Source organism: Panthera pardus, unplaced genomic scaffold, assembly GCF_024362965.1.
Source record: "Panthera pardus isolate Hobbes unplaced genomic scaffold, ASM2436296v1 HiC_scaffold_7, whole genome shotgun sequence".
Classification (NCBI taxonomy): domain Eukaryota; kingdom Metazoa; phylum Chordata; class Mammalia; order Carnivora; family Felidae; genus Panthera; species Panthera pardus.
The window spans coordinates 28366176-28393491 of NW_026527002.1; the positions used below are offsets into that span (position 1 = coordinate 28366176).

The following is a 27316-nucleotide window of genomic DNA, read 5'->3' on the forward strand; positions in this document are numbered from 1 at the left end:
AAACATTTAAAGAAACTGTATTATATTCAGTGAGATATAAGGCATCTTTTGCAATGAAAAATGCTAGGCTATAAAATTGAGAAATTCATGATTTTGAATCATATAAGAGAGTATGATTAAAACCATATACAAACAAAACAAAAATCCATCTCTACATGAAATGACTGGAAGGACTGGTGGGCCTGTGAAGGTGTTTGTTTTAGAGTTTCAGTAGTAATTTTTTAATGGAGTTATAACTGACCTATAACATATATTAGTCATATGACATATATTAGTTTCAGGTATACAACATAACGATTCAATATATCTATATATTGCAAAATGATCACAAGAAGTCTAGTTAACATACATCAAAACACATGAAGTTTTAAATTTTTCCTACTTAGGGAATTTCCCATAGATTTTTTTATGAGAATGCATTACTCTTACAAATACAAACAAACAAAAAACTTAGTAACGGAAATACCAACATAATATATCTTTAGCAATTTGGCTTGGTCATTGAAGAATATTAGCTTTGACACTGTATAGTGATAAATATGTAGAATAAATATGCAAATAAAAGTTTCAATCTAGAATGAAGAAACTGGGGCACCCTGCTGGCTCAGGTGGTGGAGCATACAACTCTTGATCTACAGGTTGTGCGTTCAAGCCCCACATTGGTATAGAGATTGCTTAAAAATGAAATGAAATGAAATGAAATGAAATAAATAAGAAAATGAGGAAATCAACAGAATTAATTGGGTTTGGTTTGCTCAATAGCATATTTTTATAATAAACAAAAGAGCATACAGTAAAATTAGAACCTTGTATAAATTGAAACTGATGCATTTTCAGTAAGCCATAAAATTCTAATGTAAAAGAATATAGTATTTGATGATATTTACAATGATAGATGTATAAATACATTTTTAACTTCCCCTTTTCTTATAAAAATGCAAATAGAGGGGCGCCTGGGTGGCTCAGTCGGTTGAGTGTCCGACTTCGGCTCAGGTCATGATCTCGCGCTCCGTGAGTTCAAGCCCCGCGTCGGGCTCTGTGCTGATAGCTCAGAGCCTGGAGCGCATTTCAAATTCTGTGTCTCCCTCTCTCTCTGACCCTCCCCCGTTCATGCTCTGTCTCTCCCTGTCTCAAAAATAATTAAACGTTAAAGAAAAATTAAAATAAAATAAAAATGCAACTAGAAATATTTTGGTTAATTACCCAATTTAAAAACATGAACCTAAAAATAGAGCTATGCACACAGAAATGTAGATAGACCATATCAGGATGTCTTTTAGTTAAAAAGACATATTTTGAAATTCAGACTAGAAAGGTCAAAGGGGAAGAGTTCATCTGTTTTATCAGTCAATGACAGTTCATGGTTGACAATGGTGTGGCTGAATTCAGCTGAACTTAGATAAATATTAGTTGATAACATCTCCAGTAAAGTAATTCAGTAAAACAGAAATCAGAAAGTGTGGCCTAAGATAAACTATGACTTACACTTAATTATGTTTCTTAATTATTTCCCAAAACACTATTGCAACAAAAAGTTGAAATGTAAAAAGCGATATGTAGAGGTATACTGTGTTTGATAAACATGCCATTTAAATATCTTAAAAGAAACAGAAAGATGTGTCCAAAGCGGACAGACTGTTCAGGATTTTGGCCTCGTGATGAGATGTGGAACAGGTCAGGCTCCAATCCAAACTGCGGTGTACTAGCTTACTGACTCTGCCCAGATTTCACACTTCTCCAGGCCTCAGTCTCTTTGCCTACAAAATGTGGATAATGTTGCCTAGCTCAAAATGTGACTCCATCTTATCCCTTTTTCCTCTATAAAATTCAATGCCATTTACCTCAAATATAAACAAGACAGAATAAAACAGTAATAAGCTATGGTTATGTCTCTGAGGACTGAGTAGAGAATTTGAATTGTGACCTTAATTTCACCCGCTTTCACCCCACCCCCATCTCTGAAAAAACAAAACAAAAAAATAAATAAATATGCAGTTTCCAAGAATTGTGACATAATTTTATTTTCCAGAAAATGAAATCAGTGGATAACCACCCCTTAGGAAATGAGCATAGAACAAACTCATTTACCATGAGCTAAACCATAATAATTAGAACGGAAAGAGACAAAAACGTATTACTTTAATTATGTACTATGGTTTTTTTTCTATAGAAAGTTGAAAAATGTTATCAGAAATTCCCTGAAACAAACATATCTTAGTAGTCATTTCTAAGATAAAAAGCATTCAGTCACTAGTTTTTGTTTTGTTTTTTATTTTTATTTGAAGATAGGGAGAAACACATAACCTATAACCTCAAAATTCAGCCAGCCTAAAGACGTAAATAATTTTTATTCTGAAAAATACAAAATTTTAAGAAGAAAAACTGTACCTATGTAGATGTTGGATAGTGTTTATTCAAAGTGTTTGTAATGTGGGTATGTGGAGTTTTTGAGGGGCAGAATTGGAGAAATAGGCCTCTGGAGTGCAATACACCTACATCTGTACCTCAGTTCTGCCACTGAACAGGTGGAGCTCAGACAAAGGGGCAGAGCCCGCTGGCTAGGTAAGGGGGCAGTTATTCATTCCTCTACTCCCCTGCAGCACAGCACTATGAAAAGGCGAATTGCTTGTTTTCAGAGCCTTCCCTGCGGCTAGGGGAGGGGCCAATTTATACAGGTCTGATCAAAGAAAGGTTGGCTGAAGTCTGGAAGAGATTTCTAAAAAACTTTTGTTTTCCTGATAAAAAAGACAGAGAAGTTAACCAGGCCCACCCCATTCTTTTCCTTGTCTTGAATACAGATAAGTTATCCAGCAGCCTTACTGCACCCAAGACTCCAGAAGCAGGAAGCCGGTACTGACATTGTCAACTGCTGAAGCAAGCCCCAAAGCCATCAACATCCAGAAATCTTACACGAGAAAAGTAAGTCTCTATACATTTAAACCACAAGTTGTCAGGTTTTCTGCTATGTGCAACTGACATAAGTCCAAGTGATTTAGAAAGCCACTTGAGTTCTCTGAGGCTTACTTTCCTCATGTGTAATGTAGGCATGATAGTAAGATATGAATTATAGTATCTGTCTGATATGCAGAAAGCTTCAATAATGTCAGCTGCTGATGACTATGATGGTGATGATGATGATGACGACGACGATGACGATGGGGACAGCCTCATTTAGTTCTCACCAACCATTTGAGGCAAGTCCTATCAATATTCATCCATTTTAAAGACCAGGAAATTGAGACTCCAGTAAGTTAAGTAACTTGCCCAGATCACACAATTAATAAATAATACAGCCAGGATTCAAATGCAGGAATTCAGGGCCAATGAGCTTAAACCACAATGATGCTTAAAAGTGACTGAACGCGGGGTGCCTGGGTGGCTCAGTTGGTTAAGCACCCGACTTCAGCTCAAGTCATGATCTCACGGTCTGTGAGTTCAAGTCCCGCCACAGGGCTCTGTGCTGACAACTCGGAGCCTGGGGCCTGCTTCAGATTCTGTGTCTCCCTCTCTCTCTGCCCCTCCGCCACTCACACTCTGTCTTTCTCTGTCTCTCAATAATGAATAAATGTTAAAAGTGACTAAACATAGTAAGAGCTAACAGCTGATAATTATTGGTTATGACTATGATAATCTTAGACAACTATGAAGAACAGATAATCTCCTAATTTCCAATTCTGGAAAATAATAAATTTTCATTGAATTCAACGTTAGTTTTATTTTTCTTAATAGTTCTCATTACTTCTGAAAGAGGAATACTTACACCTCTTCAACAAATGTAATTTTGTTCCTTTGTAACACCAATGGAAAATGAAGAACAGTACATCTCAGCCAATAATCACAACCCCCTACCGCGAGCTAAATGCTTTTATGACTCCTGTCTATCAAAAAGGTAAGCAATGAATATTTATGGTGAATTTATCAACTGCAAGGCGCTATGCCAGACACTTAAAAATTATTTTTGCCAAAAGATATGGCATATGTTTGTTTTCTTAAAGTGACTTAAGATTCCTTTGGAGCGAGAATTTCATTATAGTTCTAAAAATCAGGAACCATTACTAACTAATTTTACCATTGCTAACACACATAGAACTTATACCGCAAATTAGCATATGTTAAGCTTTAATTCTGGAACATTTTCCTTCAAACTTCAGATGCTTCCTTCAGTAAAATAAATGAAACAAAAACTTAAAAAATTCATGATGGAGGCACAGCATTTGAAAAACAAGCTAAATTCAAAATTAAAGTTTCTAAATCAATTACATCCAGGAAACAGGCAGGCTAAAATATTTGCAATTGCAATTAAGGAAAAGATACTTAGTCTCCGGATTAGATTTTGAGATTTAAAGAGTTTATGGTTAGCTGTTAACTTTCAAGAACAGTTTGGCACATACCATTCCAGTAAATAAAAAGTAAATGTAAAGTCCAAAGCAAAATGGATGGTGAATCAAACCAGAAGTTCTGAGGTGAGGTTAACTCAAGTAAAAATGCTGAGTCTCAGAATGTATACGCTCACAGCAATGTATTTTCGAAGCCAAATAACTTCAAATCATATATATCCCGCACTGAAAGAGGTATAGTTCTCTCTACTATATACCATAACAAGTAATTGGTAACTCCATTTTCAAAAAAGTACTGCATATAAAGGAAAATGCTTTTAAGGAAAATACATCAAGGAAAGAGTTGTTTGCTTAATAAATTCAAAAATGACACAGTCAACAGCATACAATCCACATGAACATTATAATAAGCTCAATCAGTACTAATTAAGGATTTAATTATACCTATTTAATACTAATTTGCATTTTTTAAAAAAACACAAAGTATTCTATTTTAGGCCCAAAATTAAGGTTGTGAATTAAAACTTTAAAAGAAACCTAACTGTAGTATATTTATGGAAAAATTTTTGCTTAAAAATTAAAACAAGCTAAAAACAAAGCATCGTATTTTTAACTATAGGACTATGTTGAACCTGAATGATTCCTAATTTACCCTCAATTAAAATTTTTTAAAAAGGGATACATATAAGTGGAGACATTTATAAGGGTCATTTACAGGCATATAAAGTGTTTTTCAGTGATGATACAGAATTAGAACCAAGGCCTCTTACCCTCCACTCCCACGTTCTTCCTGATACTTGCCCTGCTTGACTTCCCTACACACGCCAAAAACTACTGTATCTCCTCTTTACCATGTTTCTCCTCTAAGATTTTATATAGCATTTTTAGAGGAATGCATAAAAAGAACAAGTAAGTCTTGAAGGCACATGACAGTTTCAGAAAAGGGAAGAGCCAACAGTGCTGAATACTACGAGCATTTGAGTCAACTGCTGGGCAGGTGCCCAGGTCACTGACAAATTTACAAGGGTGCTTTCAATTAGTAGGATGGTGAGGGCAGAGCCAGGCAGGCTGACCTGAGGAATGAACGGAATCTGGAAAACAAGGGCAATTTGGAGGTCGGGAGGAACAGAACCACAGTTTGAAGGAGAAACAAAGTAAAACCTTTTTTTTCCCTTAATTTATTTTGAGAGGGGAAGACAGAATCCCAAGCAGGCTCTGCACTGACAAAGTAAAACTCTCAAATTTTATCAAATTCTGTAGAAAAGATGATTTAAGGTTGGATAGGAAATCCAGGGGTATTAAGTTGAATCAGATATTCAACTTTTTTACTTAAAAAAAAAAAAAGCAAAAAAAAAAAAAAAAAGCAATTTCAGGGCGCCTGGACAGCTCAGTTGGTTAAGCATCCAGCTCTTGGTTTTGGTTCAAGTCATGATCTCACAGTTCATAGGGTCAAGTCCCGTGTCGGGCTCTGTGCTCAGAGCACAGAGCCTGCTTGGGATTCTCTCTCTCCCTCTCTCTCTCTCTCTCTGCCCCTCTGTGCTTGCTCTCTCTCAAAATAAATAAACTTAAAAAAATAGCAATTTCATATGGATTAAACTAATGTACGAATTTGATTTCAATAAAGAAGGAGGTAAGGTTATCTGCTAAGAAGTGAAGAAAGGAAAAAGAGGCACAAGAGTGAAGAAGGTAAAGCAATAAGAAATTTACTAAAAATGAGTGAAAGAATTTTGAGAACTCTGGCCAAAGCTGAATGATATGAACCTGTAGTGAATATACCTCGAAGGTTATGCTACTTCTCTAGGATCTCACCTGTTACTGCTATATTCACATTCCACTTTTGGAAATAAAGCTATTTCAGTTCTAAAAGGATGCCTGAAACTGAACACTGCAAGGTTTCTTCAAATCAGTTACTCTCCCTTAATGTGGCACAAACACAAATCTGCACTGATGCTGTTGCCTTTGTTTTTTGTTTTGTTTTTGCTGATAAAGGCAAAAGATATAGAAACTTATAGTCCAATATGAACTTGCTAATTCCAGATCCACTGTTACTCTACAGCCTACTTTTCACAATCCCAATCCCACAAAGGCCAAATATCTACAGAAAATCACAACACATTTAAAACAGAACTCCACGTCCTGCCCTATGAACAGCAGCTCTGCCCAACTTCTCTATTGCTGTGCCCTCTATTTTTCTAGCCACTAGGCTGGAAACCTCAAGTATCAGTCATTTCTGTGAACAGTCTTTTCCTTTCCTATCTCTTCTCACTCTGGTCCAGCCCCTGCCTGAATTACTATGACAGTCTCAGAACTTCCCTTGCGGCATCCATTCCCTCTTATACCTCACTGCTAGTGTCACACAAAAATACCATTTCCCAAATGCCACTCTGCTGTCTTCCCATTGTCATAAGTTTTTAGCCTGAAATTCAGAGTTTTCTATAAGGATCCTTGCCTGTCTAACAAAGCAAGTATTTCATTACTCCCTAAAACTTCAACCAAGCCATGGGCTCCTGACCACTGTGATGGTTTAAAAGTATATCCATATAAGTTGGACACAAGTCCCTCTAAAAGGTGGAAACTGGGGCGCCCAGGTGGCTCAATAGTTTCAGCATCCAACTTTGGCTCAGGTCATGATCTCGCAGTTCATGAGTTCGAGCCCCACATTGGGCTTTGTGCTGACAGCTCAGAGCCTGGAGCCTGCTTCGGATTCTGTGTCCCCCTCTCTCTCTGCCCTTTCTCTGCTCATGCTCTGTCTCTCTCTCTCAAAAATAAGTAAACATTTGAAAAAAATTTTTAAGGTGGAAACTAATTCCCTTCCCCTTGAGTGTAGGCTATGTTTAGTGACTTGCTTCTAATGAATAGAATAAGGCAGAAATGGCAATGCATGACTAGGTTATAAGAGATATCACAACCACCTCAATCTCTCTTAAATTATACACTCTGAGGGAAGCGAACTACTATGTTGTGAAGACACTCAAGTAGCCCAGTGAAGAGGTCCATAAGATGAGAAACTGAAGCTTCCTGCCCACAGCCAACACTAACCTGCCATGTGAGGGAGCCACCTTGGAATCAAATCCTCCAGTCTCAGTCAAGCCTTCAGATGACTGTAGCCTCAGCCAATATCTTGTCTGAACTTCATGAGAAACCCTGAGCCACAACTGTTCAGCTAAAACACTCCTAGATTCCTGACCCACAGGAATTGTGTGAAATAATACATTTTTACTGTTTTAAGCCACTAAGTTTTGGAGTATGATACACAGATACAGATAGCTACACAGATACAGACAGCTAACACAACCTCACCAAGCTCATTCTCAATTCTATGCCATTACTCATGGTGTTTCCCCAACAGATGTCTTCTTAATATCTATTTCCTAACACTCCTTCCCTTATCCTTCAGAATCTAGCTAAAGTTTCACCTCTTTGAGGAGGCCCTTTTTGTTTGTTTATGAAACCATTCCAACTTTCATTTCTCTTGCTTCTTCTTTGATTTCTATTTGACCACATCATTCATGTATTCCTCTATGTTACTGCGCTCTATGTATGTACCTTTCCTCCTAAAGACATCATACAGTTCACTTAAAGTTTATTTATTTTTGAGAGAGACACACAGCGTGAGCAGGGGAGGGGCAGAGACAGAGGGAGGCACAGAATCTGAGGCAGGCTCCAGGCTCTGAGCTGTCAGCACAGAGTTCGTGGGCTCGAACCCACGAACCATGAGATGATGACCTGAGCCGAAGTTGGATGCTTAACCAATTGAGCCACCCAGGCGCCCCATCATACAGTTCATTTAAACTGCATTCAGCACAGTACAATTAAAATAATCAATGAATATTTGCTGAAAAAACTAACAAATCATACACACAAACTCCCTGGAAGTGTATTTGATTAGTATGAAGTAATGGTTAACAATATGGAGTGACACTGTCTCAGGTCTGCTTACTTACTAGTTGCTACCCTGGAGCGAGTGACTTAAAAATCTCTGTAAGCCTTTGTTTCTTCAGTGTTTTTGTTTGTTTTGTTTTGTTTTGTTTCTGTGAAGATTCTAATAGTATCTACCATAGAGCAACAAAAAGATTGAAGAAAATAATATATGCAAAACTCTTAGCAAAGTGCCTAGCACAGCATGCTCAACAAATGTTAGCTATTATTGTTCTTATTATTAGCCACAAATTACAGAATACATAGTGAAGTCCTGTCCCTGAGAGTCTCTAGATGTTATAAAGTGGCAATCTAAATTAATACAAAATTCAACAAACTAAAATAGAACTCACACTTTCTATTTAAGATAGCTTTTAATTTTTCTAAAGTCTCCTCTTAAGTCAATAGAACTACAGCCTGAACCAATTGTAGGAGTGCAGCCTTGACTTTTTCTCCTCTTCATCCTATTAAGATATTAACTTCAAAGCTTTTGTGGGAACACTTAATTGCTTTCATTCCTTAACAAGCAGCCATCATAGTAGTTTCCAGATTCACTTTTAACCTTTACAATCCTGGCAAGGCATATACGGCAAACTTAACAGACATATAAGTTTACAACTCTCTGGACTAATACCGCTATATATATTTGAATATGCTACATGAAGCAAATCCATTTTGCACATCAATCAAAATAGAATCCAATAGAATAGTATAACCGGTAAAACATGATATTAATATCAGGTATACAACATAATGATTCGATATTTGTGTACGTTGTGAAATGGTTACCACATTAAGTCTGGTTAACATCGTCACCACGTACAGTTACACAAGAATTTTTTTCTTATGATGAGAACTTTTAAGAACTACTCTTAGCAACTTTCAAATAGGCAATACAGTATTATTAACGATATCACCATGCAATACATCACATCCCCATGACTTATTTATTTTATAACTGGACATTTGTACCTTTTGACCCCATCACCCATTTTGCCCATCCCCTATCCTCTGCCTCTGGCAAACACCAATCTGTTCTCTTTCTCTATGAGCTTGGTTTTGTTGTTGTTGTTAAGTCTAATGCTATTCAAAAGCCTGATTACGTGTGTTTCATGAACTCAGAACACTTCTGAGATCATATTTTATAATTTACACATACCCTTAAGGCTTCTTACTAAAAAGTTAAGTATAATGGATGCTCTTTTACCTGAAAAAACAGTCCGAGCTCTGTTAAGAAAATCTGATAGTATGAGTTTCAATCACAAATCTATTCAAAAACATGCCACACTTTTTAACTGTGTACCTACCATGTCTGCTGGAATAAAAAGAACTACTCAATTCAAATTCTTTATATTCTCTTTTCCCCCACCAATACACCTTGAAAACTTTGGTTTTTGAAACATTCAATATCCATGACACTCTTTATTTGACCCTATATATCACACAACCTGAAATAGAAACAAAGCCTGGGAAATTAGCTCATTTTTTCCACCTCAGTGTCAAACAAAAGTACAGATAAAATTCAGTGCATGCGCTAGTTACCTTAGAACTGCCAATCATGCTTGTTTTGAAACTCTTCGATTTTCAGAACTGTCACTCATGTGTGTTTTGATAGAGATGCCAATGTAGAAATAATGCTTTAAAAGACGTGATCTTCATTAACACGTTAACAAATAAATAGATTCCATTTGAAAACTGGACTTCAGGATTTTACAGAAATATATACAATTCTTGAAAAATCAGAATTAAAAAAGAACAATGAAATTATAAGATTTAGAAAATTTGGCTCTTTAACCAAAAAGATAAGCATGGCTTAACCACAAGGAGTTTGTATTTCAGTAAAAAGAGAAATGTTCCTTAACTGATACTAATCAGAAGTAGTCTGACTATGAGTGGGCATGAGAGAATCAAAACTGATCTAAATTTAGGCATGTAATTTATATTTTTGAAGCAGGAAAAAATATCAGTATAATACATTCCCCATCTCCACCTCCCCAACACAACCTGACTTATTATCTGCCTGGTCATTCATGTCTTAAATCAAACATCATTCAAAACTTCTACCTTACCATCCATACTTAGTCACCAAGACCTGTTTCTTCTATCTCCTAAATTGCTAATGAAAGTCTCTTCTTTTGACCCTCAGACTTAAGTCAAGTTCTCATCACTTCTTTCCAAAGCTTCATTATTGGGCTCCCTAACTCCAATTTCATTCTTCCAACATATGCTCCACCACCGCCAGAATGATCTCATTGAAACACAAAACTGGCCCATGTTTTCATGGTTCTTTGTCACTTTCAGAATAAAACCCCAATTTTTTAGAATGGTATATAAATACCTTGAAGATCTGGCTCTCCATCTCCCCACTGTCTCATCACTTTTAAACTTAAGTCAACTAAGCCACTTCAGTTCCCAGAAAAGCCAGGCTCTCTCTCACTTAAAACTCTCCCAAGTGCAGCCATTTTCTACACTTTGTATCTCCTATCCTTCATCCTTTACAACTCAATTCAATTGCTAGTTCCTCTGGGAAACAATCTCTGACAATCTAACAGCATCATCTATCCCCTCTTCTCTATTCCTGTAGGATACAGTAAATAGAACTTATATAGTGTTATATATATTGATTTGCTTCTCTATCCCCCTGGTTGAATCCTCAACTCCCTGAAAGCAGGGACTGTCTTTAATCTGTACATCAATAGCATTAAACACAGAGGTGGCATATAACAGCTGCTCATTAAACGTTTGCTGACTCAGCGAAAAACTGCACCATGACCTAGTTTATTTAAAAATAAAATTAATGATGGGGAGCCGGGTGGCTCAGTCAGTTGAGCCTCTGACTCTGGGTCAGGTCATGATCTCACAGCTGGTGAGTTCAAGCCCCAAGTCGGATTCTGCGCTGACAGCTCAGAGCCTGGAGACTGCCTCGGATTCTCTGTCTCCCTCTCTCTACCCCTCCTCTGTTTGTGTGTGCACTCTCTCTCTCTCTTTCTCTCTCTCAAAAGCAAAAAAATAAACATTTAAAAATAAAATTAATAAAGAAAATGTGGTTGTGTGTGCATGAGTGTGCACATGTATCTATATATAATGGAATATCATTCAGTCATAAAAAAGAACAAAATTTTGCCATTTGCAACAAATGGATGGAGCTACAGAGTATAATGCTAAGTGAAATAAGGCAGTCAGAGAAGGACAAATACCATATGATTTCACTCATATGTGGAATTTAAGAATCAAATTTAAGAAACAGAGAAAGTTAGAGAAAGACAAACACCATATGATTTTATTCATCTGTGGAATTTAAGAAACAGATGAGCAAAGGAAAAAAAGAGAGAAAGAAACAGACTCTCTTAACTATAGGGAACAAACTGATGCTTACCTGAGGGGAGGTGGGTGGAGGGAGGGGTGAAACAGGTGATAGGGATTGAGGAGAGTGCTTATGATGAGCACTGGGGTGAGGTACAGAATTGCTGAATCACTATATCATACACTTGAAACTAACATATCACTGTATATTAACTATACTAGGATGAAAATAAAAACTTAATTAAAAAAATAATAAAATCAGCAGCTTAATTCTTGAGACTGATAAGATATACTATAGGTACCTTCCAAGCCAATAGAACTAATCAACGCCATAAAACAATACTCTGGGTTTTACAAAGTTCTTAAGGAATTTACTCATTTATTTACAAATTCACAGTAAGAACTGATAGCATCTCAAATAGTATTTGCGGCCCACGAATCCCATCTTATTTTCACTACTGTTTCTACTGAAGGTGTTAAAATCTCAACCACAGTAAATACTCATGTCCAAGACGCTCAGCACATTGACTGGTTCAACAAACACTGTCCTGACATGTGACAATCCCTATCAAAGGCATCAGTGAACAGGCAGTGAACACAGGCAAGACGCCAACCTAGTTACACTTCACTTATCAGGAAGTTAGTTATCTGGTGACATCAAGTCTCCACAGAACCCAATGAGAACTAAGCAGAGGAGTTTAGGAGCTGTCAAAATACATGTTGAAGTCCATGTACTAAAGTACATACACTTTACTTCCAGAAGAGGCTCAGAGGTTATTACTCAGACACTAGTTGTTCTTATTTTAAGCACAACACATTTGGTGACCAATTTCCTGGGCATCGGAATATTAGAAGAAAAGTTAAAAGTTCAAAAAAACCCTAAAAATGCAGACCCAAGACAACAGCAGAAAAGAATGATGACATGGAAAGGTGAAACACAAAAACCACAGACCTGGAGGGTTGTATGGCTAAGGAGCAATAATTCTATATATCTGAATTATGATACAACACACATTAATGTTTATAATTATGACTCTGGTTCATCAAAAAACAAAGATCATAAAAACAGATTAAACTACTTTAGTAGTGACAAGGTGAAAGTAGATGACATATTTTACAAAAAGAAACAAAGAATTAAAAATTGAGTATTGTATGTATCAAGAGTCAACTTTCTACTATTCACAGAATAAACTTTTCTGAAATAAAGCATTCCCAAATAACATGAGGCCTGCTGTCTCTAAGCTATGAATCACTGTCAGCCATTAACCAGTTCCTATGGCTACAGGTCTCACCATAATTATGTTACACATCCACTCTGAAACAAGCCTGGACCCAGTGGTCATTAGCTTATTAGTGGTAACAACTATCCAAACATATTAGACCATGGACACCATAGCCAAGGATACTGCAACAGGCTACCTACCATTCTTTAACAGACCACCATAGAGCTTCACAACCATACTGCCTGCCTCAGGGACCCTGGTATGAAAACTGGCTCATATGTGAGATCATTTTAGGGGGCTCTTGTGATACTTAGTAACTATATGTTGTGAGATTTAGAGAACAGCACGGTAGAGTGAAAAGAACATTCAGGAGCTATGTTGGGTACACAGAGCCCTAGGTTTGAATCCCTGCCTTATTAATTACCAGCTGTATCACTGCAGCACATTATGCTTGGAAACTCACTTTCTTCATTTGGATAATATCCTCTACTTTCTATGCTTCTTATGAGGAATAAATCAGACAATACACATAAAGCGTCAAAGTAGGTTTTCAAAAAACTAGCTATTATGATTATCAGATGGGACTATGAAAAGGGAACAATCTTAATTCACACTAGCACAAAATTAGTGAAACTGTATGCTGTGTTAATGACAGAAGAAAAAATGTCTAAAGAAAAGGGCAGGCAGGTTCACATGATGGAAAAGTCACAGTAGAAGCCCTTGGACTCATAGGTTGGCTCATGGAAAAGTAGGTTAAAGTGAGAACTCATTAAAAATGTCTACACATACTCTGTGAAGACATCAATTTACAAGTAATGCAAATAATCTGATAGAAGTCCAGGCTTTCTTGTTGAGGAGAGGTCCACTTACTGGAGCTGTGCACTGATTTCCTTACATAAACAATACCCATACTACAATGTCTGGGATTGCCAGATCAGTCACTTTAAAGTAAACCAGGAACAGAAAGACATTTGGAAAGCAATTCCTTCCAGATTTTCAGGATTCCCCCCGACCAATCTTTATGGTTTACTTGCCCAAACTAATTCAAGAGTAGTTTCTTTAAACAAAAAAAAAAAAAAAAAAAAAAAAAAAAAAAATCTCTCCTTTATGGGGTCTTTTCCAAAACATTAAAATGAGCTTTCTTAAAGAACAAAAACCCTTTCCATGGTCATATTTTATTAATTTATGCAATAATTTAAAGAATTACTTAACGATAATATAAACAGATTTTGGAACAAACACAACTAGCTTTATTTAGCTAAAGATACAGCTGAACTGGAAGAAGTGAAAGTGTCAATATAGCGGAGGACCACAAATCTCTTTTCCAGGTGGTGTCGGTATCAGTCAGCGGGTTTTATAGAAGAGAATGCTGATTAATTTAGCAATCAGCTGATTCGATAACTGCCAAAGAAGTTAATGCCTGAGTCATTCTAATTTGTCATAATCGGATTTCTGATTTCAAGTCATAATTTGACATGAAAGAAAAATAATATAATGTTTAAAACTTTTAAGGTTGGTACTATTAGAATTAGGCGCCATCCACACCTTCAAACTCTCTGAATTTACTTATAACATTTTAATTTTGCAACTGAGTCTAAGTAGATCACAATACCACTGTGATTATATTCTGAATGTAATGCTTATATGCTGAATGTTACCATTAATATGTCTTTCTAGAATAAATTTTCTTTTAAAAGTGTTTTTCAAACTTTTTTTTTGGTGGTAGAAATACTACCACTATTTCCCATACATATTTTAAACAAAATGTTCCCAGAACTGTAATAAAATAATGAATGTAGAGCTGTTCTGAAAGTAGGGCCTAATTTCCCCACCACCCCCAGAACAATCTCTGAAGTCTTTCTGCAGAACTCTAGAGTTTCTTGGGACAAAGGTTGAAAACTGATATTGATTGATTGATTGATTGATTGATTTATATTATTTTAGAGAGAGAGAGCTCGTGGGTTGGGGAGATGGGCAGAGGGCGAAAGAGAGAGAGAGAATCTTCAGCAGGCTACATGCTCAGTGTGGAGCCCAACGCAGGGCTTGATCCCATGACCCTGGGACCATGACCTGAGCTGAAATCAAGAGTCAGATACTCCACTGGCAGCCATACAAGCACCCAGAAACTGTTCCTTTAAACTATAATTGGGGTGCCTGGCTGGCTCAGTGAGTTGAGCATGTGATTCCTGATCTCAGGGTCGTGAGTTCAAGCCCCACATTAGATGTAGAGCAAACTATAACCAAAAACAAATATTAAAACAAAAAAGTTGTAGAACTTACTAAAAGGCCATTACTTAGCTAATCAGAATATTCAGTTAACCAAAATTATTTCTGGTTCTTATCAACTGCTCTAAGTTTGAAATACCATCAACTATATTAAAAAGCAATAATGAAAGAAACAACAACTGCTGGTGAGGAAAAGGAACCCTTGTGCACTGTTGGTGGGCATGCAAATTGGTGCAGCAATTGTGGAAAACAGTATGGAGGTTCCTCAGAAAGTTAAAAACAGAACTACCCTATGATCCAGTAACTGTACTACAGGGTATTTACCCCCCAAACACAAAAACACTACTTCAAAGGGATACATGCACACCTATGTTTATTGCAGTATTACGTACAATAGCCAAATGATGGAAGCAGCCCAAGTGTGCACTGACAGATGAATAGATAAAGAAGATGTGGTATACAGGTATATACAAAGGAATATTATTTAGCACAAAAAGAATGAAATCTTGCCATTGGCAACAATATGGACGGAGCTAGAGAGTATAATGCTAAGTGAAATAAGTCAGTCAGAAAAAAACAAATACCATATGATTTGACTTGTGTGGAATTTAAGAAATAAATGAGCAAAAGGAAAAAAGAGAGAGAGACAAACCAAGAAAAACACTCTTCACTACAGGGAACAAAGTGATGGTTACCAGAGGGGAGGTGGGTAGGGGGATGGGTGAAATAGGGGAACAGGTGATGGGGATTAAAGAGTACACTTATCATGATGAGTACCGAGTAATGTATAGAATTGTTGAATTACTATACTGGATACCTGAAACTAATATAACACTGTATGTTAACTATACTGGAATTAAAACTTAATAAAAAAATTTAATAATATAATGAAAAAAATAAAAATGAAAAAATAAAAGTAAATTAAATAATTAATAAAAATAATGAAAAAAATTAAAACATTTTGCCAAACTGGGTATTTTGTTAAATTGGAGTATTTTTCTTTGCATGTCATTAAGCTGTCCTAAAGCAGAATAGATTCAACCACAACAAAGTCAAACCGAAGAGAGAAAAAAAGCAGGTCCTCAAAAGGGATTTTAAACAGCAGGTCTGATGAATGCTGAATGATGAACAAATTATGTAAATATCTACATCTTATTCGTTGTCTCTTAAGTAAATGTATCAAAGCAAGAAGTTCTGCCATTGTCAGAATTACCCTCCTAAAATCAGTCACAGTTAGCCTGACATCATGGAGATAGAGAGCAAACATGTGTCCAGCCCACTAAGCTGTTCTATCATATAATCTAAACTTGTAGGTATGAAAGGGGACCAGAGACCCACCTGGATCTCATTACTTTCTGATTTGGTGGTATCATCTTTCTACCAATTATAAAGACAACAGGTAACATCTGAATAAAATAATTCCCCCACAAACTTTGTCTTGGATACAGGTAGAAAAGCAAAGTAACTGAAACAGTAATTATGCTGATCTGATACTTTTCTATAATACTTCCAAAACATAAGTGACAGGTAGCTATAAGAGACCTAGAGAAGGGTTTTGGAAAGAACCTAAGAGTTTCTACACATAGAATTCAGTAAATTTAATAAATATTCTGTGAAGGGTAGAAACCTTCTTTTCAGGATGAATTAAACACTAGGCAACAAGGGGGTGCCTGGGTGGCCCAGTCGGTTAAGCGTCTGACTTTGGCTCACATCACGATCTCACGCTTTGTAAGTTGGAGCCCCGTGTAAGGTTCTGTGCTGACAGCTCGGAGCCTGGAGCCTGCTTCAGATTCTGTGCCTCCCTCTCTCTCTGCCTCTCCCTCACTTGTGCTCTGTCTCTCTCTCTCAAAAATAAATAAACATTAAAAAACCTGGACAACGAGGAATTTTCTAAGATACAAAGTTTCTCCCCCCAAAACAACGTATGTAAATATGGAGCTGCAGTTTTTACCTGCATAGCTATGAGGATGGGGAACAAGAGTAACCAAACTATTCAGATCACATCGTGGCTAAAGTGAACTCCTCCTTTTAGCACACTGTTGGAAATAATATTATCAGTCTGTAGGACCAGAGAGGAATAGAACTTAAGTCTTGACATTTGTTTATCATCAAAAGAAAAAAAAAAAAAAAAAAAGTCCTCAGAGGGTATTTCAGACTTTAAGCAATAGAAGAATAGAGGTCAAAGCCCCTTTTCTAACTACTGTCATCTTCTACTCGCCAGACATTTTTTCACCATATTATCCCTTTTTACTCATGTAATTACCAATGTTTAAAACTGATTTGTATACTTGTTTACTATCTATTCCCCTTATCCTCCAGTAGAAGTCGCCCAACTTCATGAGGGCAGCTAGGAGCTCTGGTTTACCAGCCCTTCCCAGGTAGAACAGTAACTGCCAAGCTGAAGAGGTCCAAAAAATATTTGCTGAACAAATGAATGAACAAACAAATTAATCAACTCCTCGTGCACTGGTATGACTGACCCTTCTTCATGATCCTCAGTCATGAATGTATTGATTTTGCGACTGATTTGGAAGTTAAAGTGGGAACTTCTGGTGAATGGATCCTGGGTAGGCCGATGGGGGCAGGAGTCGAAAGATAACTACAAAACAGAGGTGCAGGCATTTAACTGTGCTAAGTACGTGAAAAATACTAATACGGTGACTGCTCCATAGGCTAGACAATTTACTTGCAAAATTATTATGAGCCATCCCTCACGCTCCAAAAAACTTTTGTTAAATGGACTGCTTCACTGGCAGAGCATATGTGGAGATGAAGGTTTCAACCGTATGGTAATTTCTGTAATAGGATATGTGTATGTGTATAGTTTTCGATGAAAATTTAAGATTTAATAAATGTCGCAATAATTTCTAGTATTTAACTATTTTAAGCTATACTGTACATAAAATATTCAAACCATATTATAGCACTTATTAGAGAAATGCAGTCTCAAATACTGATACTTAAAATTCTGTGATTTAGTCAGTAAGGCCTGAGAATCAAATTAGAACTTCTAGTCTCTAATGCATTCTGAAATATTATGCTCAAAAACAAAACATAATGACCAAACTGATGTTTTAAAATGTTAATGAAAAAAGGACAGTATACATAAAAGAATACCCACAAAGACATAAATACCCATGAAAAAAGTATCATAAACAAAACTCCATCCACAAACATAAGGAAAAGTGTACATTGCATTTGCTACTTATAATACATCTACCTGAGCAGGAGACATATTCATAATCCAACAGAGTTACCTGTAAAATGCATTTTTTATAAAGTTAATACCTGATGTTCTAGCTGCAAACTAGGTTGGCTTGTCAGAATAAAGATGGCCACCACGACTAGGTAGCACCCATGGCAGCATGAGGAAAAGCTTACTGATCGTAGGGAGGAGATGAGAAAATTTCTTTGTATAAAATAAAACAGTACTTCATTTTTAAATTACAGATATATGTTCTATTAATGAAAAATGACCTGCCACAGCTACTGCTGACAGCACCCAAGAGCTCAGGATGCCTCTCTTGAAGGATAACTTTAGGACTGCCTATCTTCGCACTTGCCTCCTGCACGAATCCTCATCAATAGGAATTCTTGAGGAATGTCACCATCAGTTCTCAAAAATCCAAATCACCAGGATTTCAAGAACAGCAGTAATAGTAGCATCTATTTATTATACACCAGTCACTGTCCTAAATCTTTCCATACATTATCTGATTTAATCCCTTTGATGACCCATTACACAACAGACACACAGTATTAATATCTGGATTGACAAACTTATCCTACTTAGAAATTTCTTGAGGTCTTACTCTTTTTGACCAGCTTGTATGTTATTTGATATACCAAGACAGGCTATGCCTGAGCCATTACCTCTCGATGCCAGGTAGCATAAGAAGTCCATTTTCTCCTCCAGGATCTCCCGGTTCATGGCACTTACCTTGCAAGACACTGCTTAGCTTCTGATTATCTGAGGTAGAGGTGTGCTGGCTCCAGACTGCACCAGCTTGTGGGAGCTGGACTGTGTACAAATATTCCCAATTCTGCATTCAGTGACATTACACTGGTGACTTAAAATTGACCAAGGTGGGAGTGTTTTACACCACAGAAATTGGCAAATCGGGGCCTTTTTTTTATTGGACAACTAGTCATTAAATATTTACTCAAATGCCACTGATCTAAGGAAATTTGTATTAACCGGACCTTTAGGTATCCAGAGCTCTCAGGAGAGAGGCAACCAATTCTCATAATTGCTCTCTTAGATCTAGAGTAGACTCTCTTCCTATTCATTTCTACAATATGACTCATCCTTGAACATCACAAACTTTTCAATCACTGTAATTCATCCTAAGATGCCACTGAGTACTAGACTCACCATTACTTTAAGAATAAAGAACACTGTCAATTAAATTGATATAACATCAACTGTAAGTTGCATCCTAATACCAGAAATACTGAAATTTTAAAAATGTACACATTAAAAACTGATGGGAAAAAATCATTCCTATTTTGCTTACTATCATTTTCCAATCTCAGAACCTTTGTTCCACATCTCCCTTCACTCTCGACACTCTACTCCTAGATCTGTCATCTTAATGGTTTCCCCAGTGCATTATACTCACAAATATCTTTACCTATAAACAGAATGAATTCTGTTCCACAATAGGGAAAATTCTAATTCTGAGAGTAGATACAGAATAAGAAAGGAAAATAATAAAGCATCAGAATTTGGTAGTGGGAGAGAAAGAAGCACGAAGAAGTAGAAAGGGAGGCTTCTCTGAGAAGCAGAAGACTGTGGAACAGAGGAAGAGGCAAAAAGGTTACACGTAAAATCGCCTGAGCAGCATATACTACTATAAAGTTGGTTTTCATTTTATGGTGGGGATAGTTTATTACTAAGACGAACATTCAGATCTTCCCCAAAACTGCTCTCACGGCTTTGAGAAGATATGAATCTAGCCTAAGGTGACTAACATAACATGACACGAATCTGGCCTAACTTCCGTAACTAGCATTATGAAGACAAATAAAGCATATTTTCTGTCTTTTAGAAAATCACCAATTAAAGTCCAAAAATACTTTTGAGGTATCTCAACTTTTATGAACAGTATTAAAAAAAACTTGGAAATGATTCTACTTACTCTCCATCCACTTCTGGTCTTCTACACACACAATGAAACTTGCCACCAAAATCAATATAAAGATCATTCTCCACAATATGAAAGATGCGTCCAATAACTAGTTTATCCTTGGCAGGTCCCATCTGTGTAAGAGGAGAATGTCTCAGCATAGACGCAAAGGATTCCACATTTTTTGGAGAGCCCTAAAAATAAAAACAGATATTTATATGCATATAATTCAATATAAACATATAATATGATAGATATAAGAAAATCTTACAGAAGAAAATTTTAAAAGTCAATGTGCCATATATATTTACATTTTGTAGCAATACTAAAAAATATTTAAATGGAATTGGGGGGGTATTTGTTTTTTTGAGGGGGGGAGCACAAATGAGAGAAGGCAGAGAGAGAGAGGGAAAGAGAATCCTACAAGGGGTAAGAGAGAGAGAGAGAGAGAGAGAGAGAGAGAGAAACGGGGCTTACCCAAAGCGGGACTCGTGTTTTACCCAAAATGGGACTTGTGCTCACCCGAGCTGGGGCTCATGCTCACCTAAAGTGGGGCTTGGGCTCCTCCAATGAGGACTCAAACTCACAAACCGTGAGATCATGACCTGAGTCAAAGTCAGATGCTTAACCAACTGAGCCACCCAGGCACCCCTGGAACTTTGCTTTAAAAAGCTAGATATAGTCTTCAACTTCTTCTTCCTCCCTTTCCTTCTTGAAGAAGAGACCAAGAAAAGCCCTTGATGGCAGATAATAGAGATGTGGTGGCTCAGGGTAGAATCTGGAATGTGAACAAAGTAAGAGTATCCTTAGACAAAGGCTCCTAGCATGGGGACAGAGGGAGGTCAGTCTGAGCATATGAGTACAGTATCCAAGAAGGTGACTCACTTTATTCCTAATATTGATCATCTGTCAAAAAACAAAACAAAACAAAAAAATCCTTCAAATTCAAGTTTAATGAGAGTGACTAAACAGTATGGAAGTTCCTCAAAAATAGAACTACCATATGATCCAGTAATTCCACTACTGAGTGGAATAAAATGAAAATACTTGGGGCGCCTGGGTGGCTCAGTCGGTTAAGCGTCCGACTCCGGCTCAGGTCATGATCTCGCAGTCCGTGGGTTCAAGCCCCGCGTCGGGCTCTGTGCTGACAGCTCAGAGCCTGGAGCCTGTTTCAGATTCTATGTCTCCCTGTTTCTCTGACCCTCCCCTGTTCATGCTCTCTCTCTCTCTGTCTCAAAAATAAATAAATGTTAAAAAAAAAAAATACTAATTCAAAAAGATACATGTACCCCTAGGTTTATTGCAGCATTATTCACAATAGCCAAAGGATGAAAGCAACCCAAGTATCCAGTGACAGATGAATGGGTAAAGAAGATGTTGTATATATACATACAATGGAGTACTACTCAGTCACAAAAAAGAATGAGATCTTGTCATTTTCAACAACATGGGTGCAACGTAGAGCATATAACACTAAGTGAAATAAGTCATATGGAGAAAGACAAATATCACATGATTTCACTCATATCTGGGATGGAATGATTTCACTCATATGTGAAATTTAAGAAACAAAACAAACAAAAGAACAAATAATAAAAGAGACAAACCAAAAAACAGACTCTTAAATAAAGAGAATAAACTAGTGGTTGCCAGAGAGGAGATGGGTGGGAGGGTAGGTGAAATTGATAAAGGGTATTAAGAGTATACTTATTGTGATGAGTGTTAACGTATAGAATTGTGGAATCATATTGTACACCTGAAATTGATATAACACTGTATGTTAATTATACTTAAATAAAAAATAACCCAACAAAAGGGTTTTTTAAATTTAAATATAGATTAAGATAAACATGATTAAAGGTCTTTCAGTTACCAGGATGAACATGAGTCCTTGTTATATAATATTTTTAAATAGCTTTGTTACAATTTTCTTCTTCTTCCTAAAGTAAAATTTCAAGGAAAAATAGCTTCTTGTTTTGTGCTGCTCATTTTCCAATCTTTTTACAGATTGAATTTACCTGAGGTAAGACTGATCCTATAATGCAGGCTCCTTACCTTTTAATTTTTTTTAAACTTACAAACTTTTTTCCAAACACATGCTTTTTCCGAAATCCATGAGTACAGACTTGTACCTTCTACTCATCTTTAATTTGTGCATGTGGTATGCGCATTCTTTGGCTCAAACTAAGGGAACTACTAAGTTTCTATTTGTGAGAACTGATTACAGAAGAATACTAACAATTTACCTACATCCTGTATTTGGAGTAAGTTTTACATCTGTTATTTAAGAGAGAATTATTAAGAGTTCGAGAGAATACTTACCTTAAAAACTATTAAACCATTCTTATGACTCATTTTCAACGAGTGTAGTACTCCAAGGATTACAAACTCAAATGCCAGGCTGGGTGGGGACTTGGTAACGAGCAGAATACGTGCCAGTCTAAAAGGCAGAGCCACTACTCAGCTCTAGCTGCAATTGCAATTCAGGTCCAGTGTTGCCACATCTTTTGATTTTCCAAGAAAAGCCAAAAATCCAAGTATCAATGTAAAATTTCTAATTTTTCAATGTTCGCACATTGAAAAAAAGCCTTTCATTTTATAAATCTGATGAAACACACTTTGGCCCAAAGACCAAAGCTTATGACCTTTGCCTCAAGAAAAAGAAAGTCAAAGGAAATGAAAGTCGAAACATTTGGCTGATACCAAGTCCTTCAGATGCTAGAAGGAGGGTATGGTGATGGGTTTGTTTCAGAGGGTTGAAACACACTGGGAAAGAATCCTGAGTACTAAGTGTCGATCTAAACCAAAGACAAGTCAGAAGATCTAGATGGCAAACAGAACCAAAAAGGTAGCCAGGAATATCATGCTTTGAGCCGTAACACTAGTTTTATAACTCTACAGAATATGATATTAAAGGTCCTTAAACAAGCACCTTGAAAAAATAGTTCTCTCTTGCAGACAGCCAAGGATGAAACACATCCTACAGGCTCAACACAAACAAAGGCTAGGAGTTGCCCTCTAGAGGCCGTGCAAACAGTAACACCAACCCAGCAGTGGCAAGAGCAGCTACTACTACTATTCGACTAGCCAGCCACTATGTCATCCACAACAGCTGCCACCAGGGCGGCTGAAAAGAGCACCACTCAAAGGAAAAAACAGAATATCAATGCTGGGCTCTCATCCTGCCTGCAGTCAAAGAGGGTCCCTCCCCTTTGTCCCTAGGACCTGCTTTCCCAGTACCTCACTCCTGTGGTTGACAGCTCCTCCTTCCTCACTCCTCCCCCTCCTCCTCCTCCTTTTCCTTTCCCCCCCTACTTTGGAAGACTTCCAGTTGAAGCCAGGGTCTAATTAAAACAGCCTTAGATGACAGGGAGATCCAGTAGTAAATCTAATGGTTAAACATTTATTGAAAATAATTTAGCCACCACTAGGGCCTGTTCCTAAAATAACACAATTTCCTTCATAACTGTGAAGAGATTTTTGGGCTAAGATTAGTATGATAGTAAAAGGTGTTTCCTAAGTTTCAGAAAATAATTGAATGTTATTGACTAATTATTTAATAAGACCTCAAGACTTTTAGTTCTGTCGTGAAATATTTATACTATAAACTTTACAAAGTTATGAATATTTTATATTGAAGTATAATTGACAAATAACATTATGTTATGCCATTAAAACAATTTCAGGTATACAACATAATGATTTGATACTTGTGTATACTGTGAAATAATCACAATAAGCCTACTTAACATCCTTCACTATACATACTCACAAAAAAACATGATGAGAATTTTTAAGATCTAGTGTCTTAGCAACTTCCAAATATACAATATAGCATTATTAACTATAGTCACCATGTTGCGTTCCCTTGACCTATTTATTTTTTTAAGTGTAAGTGTGCATCTTTTGACCCCATTTACTGCCCCACCCTCTAAACTCCTACTTTTGGCAACCCCAATCTGTTCTCTGTATCTATGAGCTTTTTTTAAATGAGATTTTTGGTTTTTGTTGTAGATTCCACATATAAGTGAGATCATATGCATTTGTCTTCCTCTGACTTATTTCACTTAGCATAACGAGGCCCATGAATGTTATTGCAAATGGCAAGATTTCCTTCTTTTTTCATGGCTGAACCATTTATGGCATTCCATTGTATATATGTATATGCACATATATACACACCATGTTTTCTTTATTCATCCATCAATGGACACTTGGGTTGTTTCCATATCTTGACTATTATAAATAATGCTGCTATGAACATGGTGGGTGGTGCATACATCTTTCTGAGTTAATGTTTTGACTTTCTTCAGATAAACACCAGAATTGAAATTGCTAGGTCATATGGTAGTTCTTTTTTTAACTTTTTTAGAAACCTCTGTACTGTTTTCCATAGTGGTTGTACCAATTTACATTTCCACCAATAGTGCACAGGGTTCCTTTTTCTCTACATCCTCACCAACATTTATTATTTCTTGTCTTTTTGATAATAGCTATTTTAACAGGTGTGAGGTGATATCTCATTGTGGTTTTGCTTTGCATTTCCCTGATTAATGATGTTGAGAATCTTTTGCATACTTGTGGGCCATCCATGTCTTTTTTGGAAAAAGGCCTACTTAAATTTCCTGTCCATTTGTGTTGTTTGGAGATTTTTTGCTACCAAGTTATAAGAGTTCTTCATATATTTGGGATATTAACCTCTTATCAGATATATCACTTGTAAGTACTTTCTCCCATTCAATAGAATGCATTTCACTTTGCTGATTGTTTCCTTCCTCTGCTGTAAAAAGCTTTTTAGTTTGACGTAGTCCCACTTGTTCATTTTTACTTTTGCTGCTTTTGCTTTTGGTGTCAGATTTAAAAAATCATTGCCAAGACCTATGTCAAGGACCTCACCACCTATGTTTTCTTCCAGGAGATTTATGGTTTTAGGTCTTACATTCAAGTCTTCAATCCATTTTGAGTTACTTTTTGTGTATGTTGAAAGACAGTGGTCCAATTTCATTCTTTTGCATGTAGCTGTTCAGTTTTCCCATCACCATTTATTAAAGAGACTGTCCTTTCCCCTTGTATATTCTTGGCTTTTTCATCATAAATTAACTGAACATATACCCACACCTAGAAGTGTGGGTTTACTTCTAGGCTCTCTATTTTGTTCCATTGGCCTATATGTCTGTTTTTATGCCAATAACATACTGTTTTGATTACTACAGCTTTGTAATATAGTTTGAAATCAGGGATTGTTGTGCCTCCAAGTTCTTTTTTCTCAAGATTGCTTCGGCTATTCAAGATATGAATAATTATATATATATATATATATATATATACATATGTATACGTATATATATATTTATATATATGTATATGTATATATATATATATTTAGATATTTTTTTAATGTTTATTTTTGAGAGAGAGAGAAAACAAGTTGGGGAGGGGCAGAGAGGGAGGCAGGATCCAAAGCAAGTTCTGTGCTGACAGCAGAAAGCCCGATTCAGGGCTTGAACTCACAAATTGTGAGATCATGACCTGAGCCAAAGTCGGACACTTAACCAACTGAGCCACCCAGGCACCCCATGAATAATTATATTTTAAAGAAGATTTTAAATTCAAGTAGTAATGGTACTGTTTTTTGTTCCATTATTTTTGCCTCTACTTTGTCACATTTTACAGTGGAAGTCAATGTATTTTCAGTGAGTGAAATGATTTTACCACAAGCATAAGATCCCTGGATTAACACTTGAATTTGCTTTTAAATTGTAAACTCCTTATACTGTTTGGATGCTATGTCAAGTAATCAGACAAAGCTCTCCTTCAAAAATCATAATCCAGAACCATTTCTGAATTCCTCATTTACTTGTCAAGTGTTTTCTAAAAACAATAAATGTAGCAATTCCTTCAATCCATGTTGACAACCACCATTGTTAGCTGAAGCAGACTACAGAGACTGTAGGCAGACTGTCACCTGCCGGGTATTATCATGGAGCTCAGTGTCTAACCCTGGTTATGGAAAATGTTGCTATAAACCTCATTCATAGAGTTGTCATAGATAAAGCAGGTACCTAAGAGTTGACTGCTTCCTTTAAAAATTGATTATAGAGCATGGGCGCCTGGGCAGTCAGTCAGTCAGTTAAGCATCTGACTCTTGATTTCCGTTCAGGTCATGATCTCACAGTTCATGAGTTTGAGCCCCGCATAGGGCTCTGTGCTGACAGCTCAGCTCAGAGCCTGGAGCATGCTTTGGATTCTGTGTCTCCCTCTCTGCTCCTCCCCTCCTCACACACACACACACACACACACTCTCTCTCTCTCTCTCTCTCTCTCAAAAATAAACATTAAAAAAAATTTTTTTAAATGTCATGTTCTAAGATCCTATATAACTCAGTACTATACAATTTCTTTTTTGTCAATTGAAGTATAATTAACATACAGTGCTATATCAGTTTCAGGTGTACAATATAATGATTCAACAATTCTATACATTACTTAGTGCTCATCATGGTAAGTGTGCTCTTAATCCCCTGTATCTATTTCCCTCACTTTCACCCACCTCCCTTTTGGAAACCACCAGTTTGTTCTCTGTATTTAAGAGTTTGGTTGTTGAGTTTTTGTTTTGTTTTGTTTTTTTTCTTTGTTTACTTGTTTTGTTTCCTAAATTCTATATATGAGTGAAATCATGTGGTATTTGTCTTTCTCTGTCTTATTTCACTTAACATTATACCTTCCATTTCTAGTACTATACAATTCTTTGATAACATTCATGACATGTAAAATCAATTGTTAAATGTTTGTCTTCTTTACTTCAAGATGGAAAAGATGTCTGTTTTGTTCACTACTAAAAAAGTTTACATAAATATATTATCTTGGTTCCTGGAAGAAAAAAAAATAGGATAGAGTATTTGCTGATGATTCTAAAAAGAAACTTCTGAAATCAATTTCCATCCTATCCATGGCACCATCCCTTTCTATATTGTCCATATTCCAATGTTTAACAAACAATAGTCAAAACTTGCTTTCAGGGATCTCCTATAAAATGCTACTGCTATCTACTTCTACTTTTTATTCTAACCCTGCACAATAAAAACACAGGGACAACTAGTAAAGAATGTCTAGGAAAAGTATCCAGGGCAGGAATCGGCTCATATATAGGCACTCAAAAAAGTCCCTATGGTAAAAGTCT

At 36.6% G+C, this 27316-nt stretch overlaps 1 protein-coding gene across 2 annotated transcripts in view; it reads right to left on the bottom strand.

The window, feature by feature from the left end:
- Positions 1-27316, bottom strand: part of MRPS28 (mitochondrial ribosomal protein S28) — a 207966-nt gene that overhangs the window by 166001 nt on the left and 14649 nt on the right. For both annotated transcript variants that reach the window (XR_008419936.1, XM_019453340.2), the window contains exon 2: positions 20149-20330. Coding sequence is in view for 1 of the 2 variants with exons in the window: in XM_019453340.2 (XP_019308885.1) it covers positions 20149-20330 (182 nt within the window). In the remaining variant the exon portion in view is untranslated. The remainder of the gene's footprint in view (positions 1-20148; positions 20331-27316) is intronic.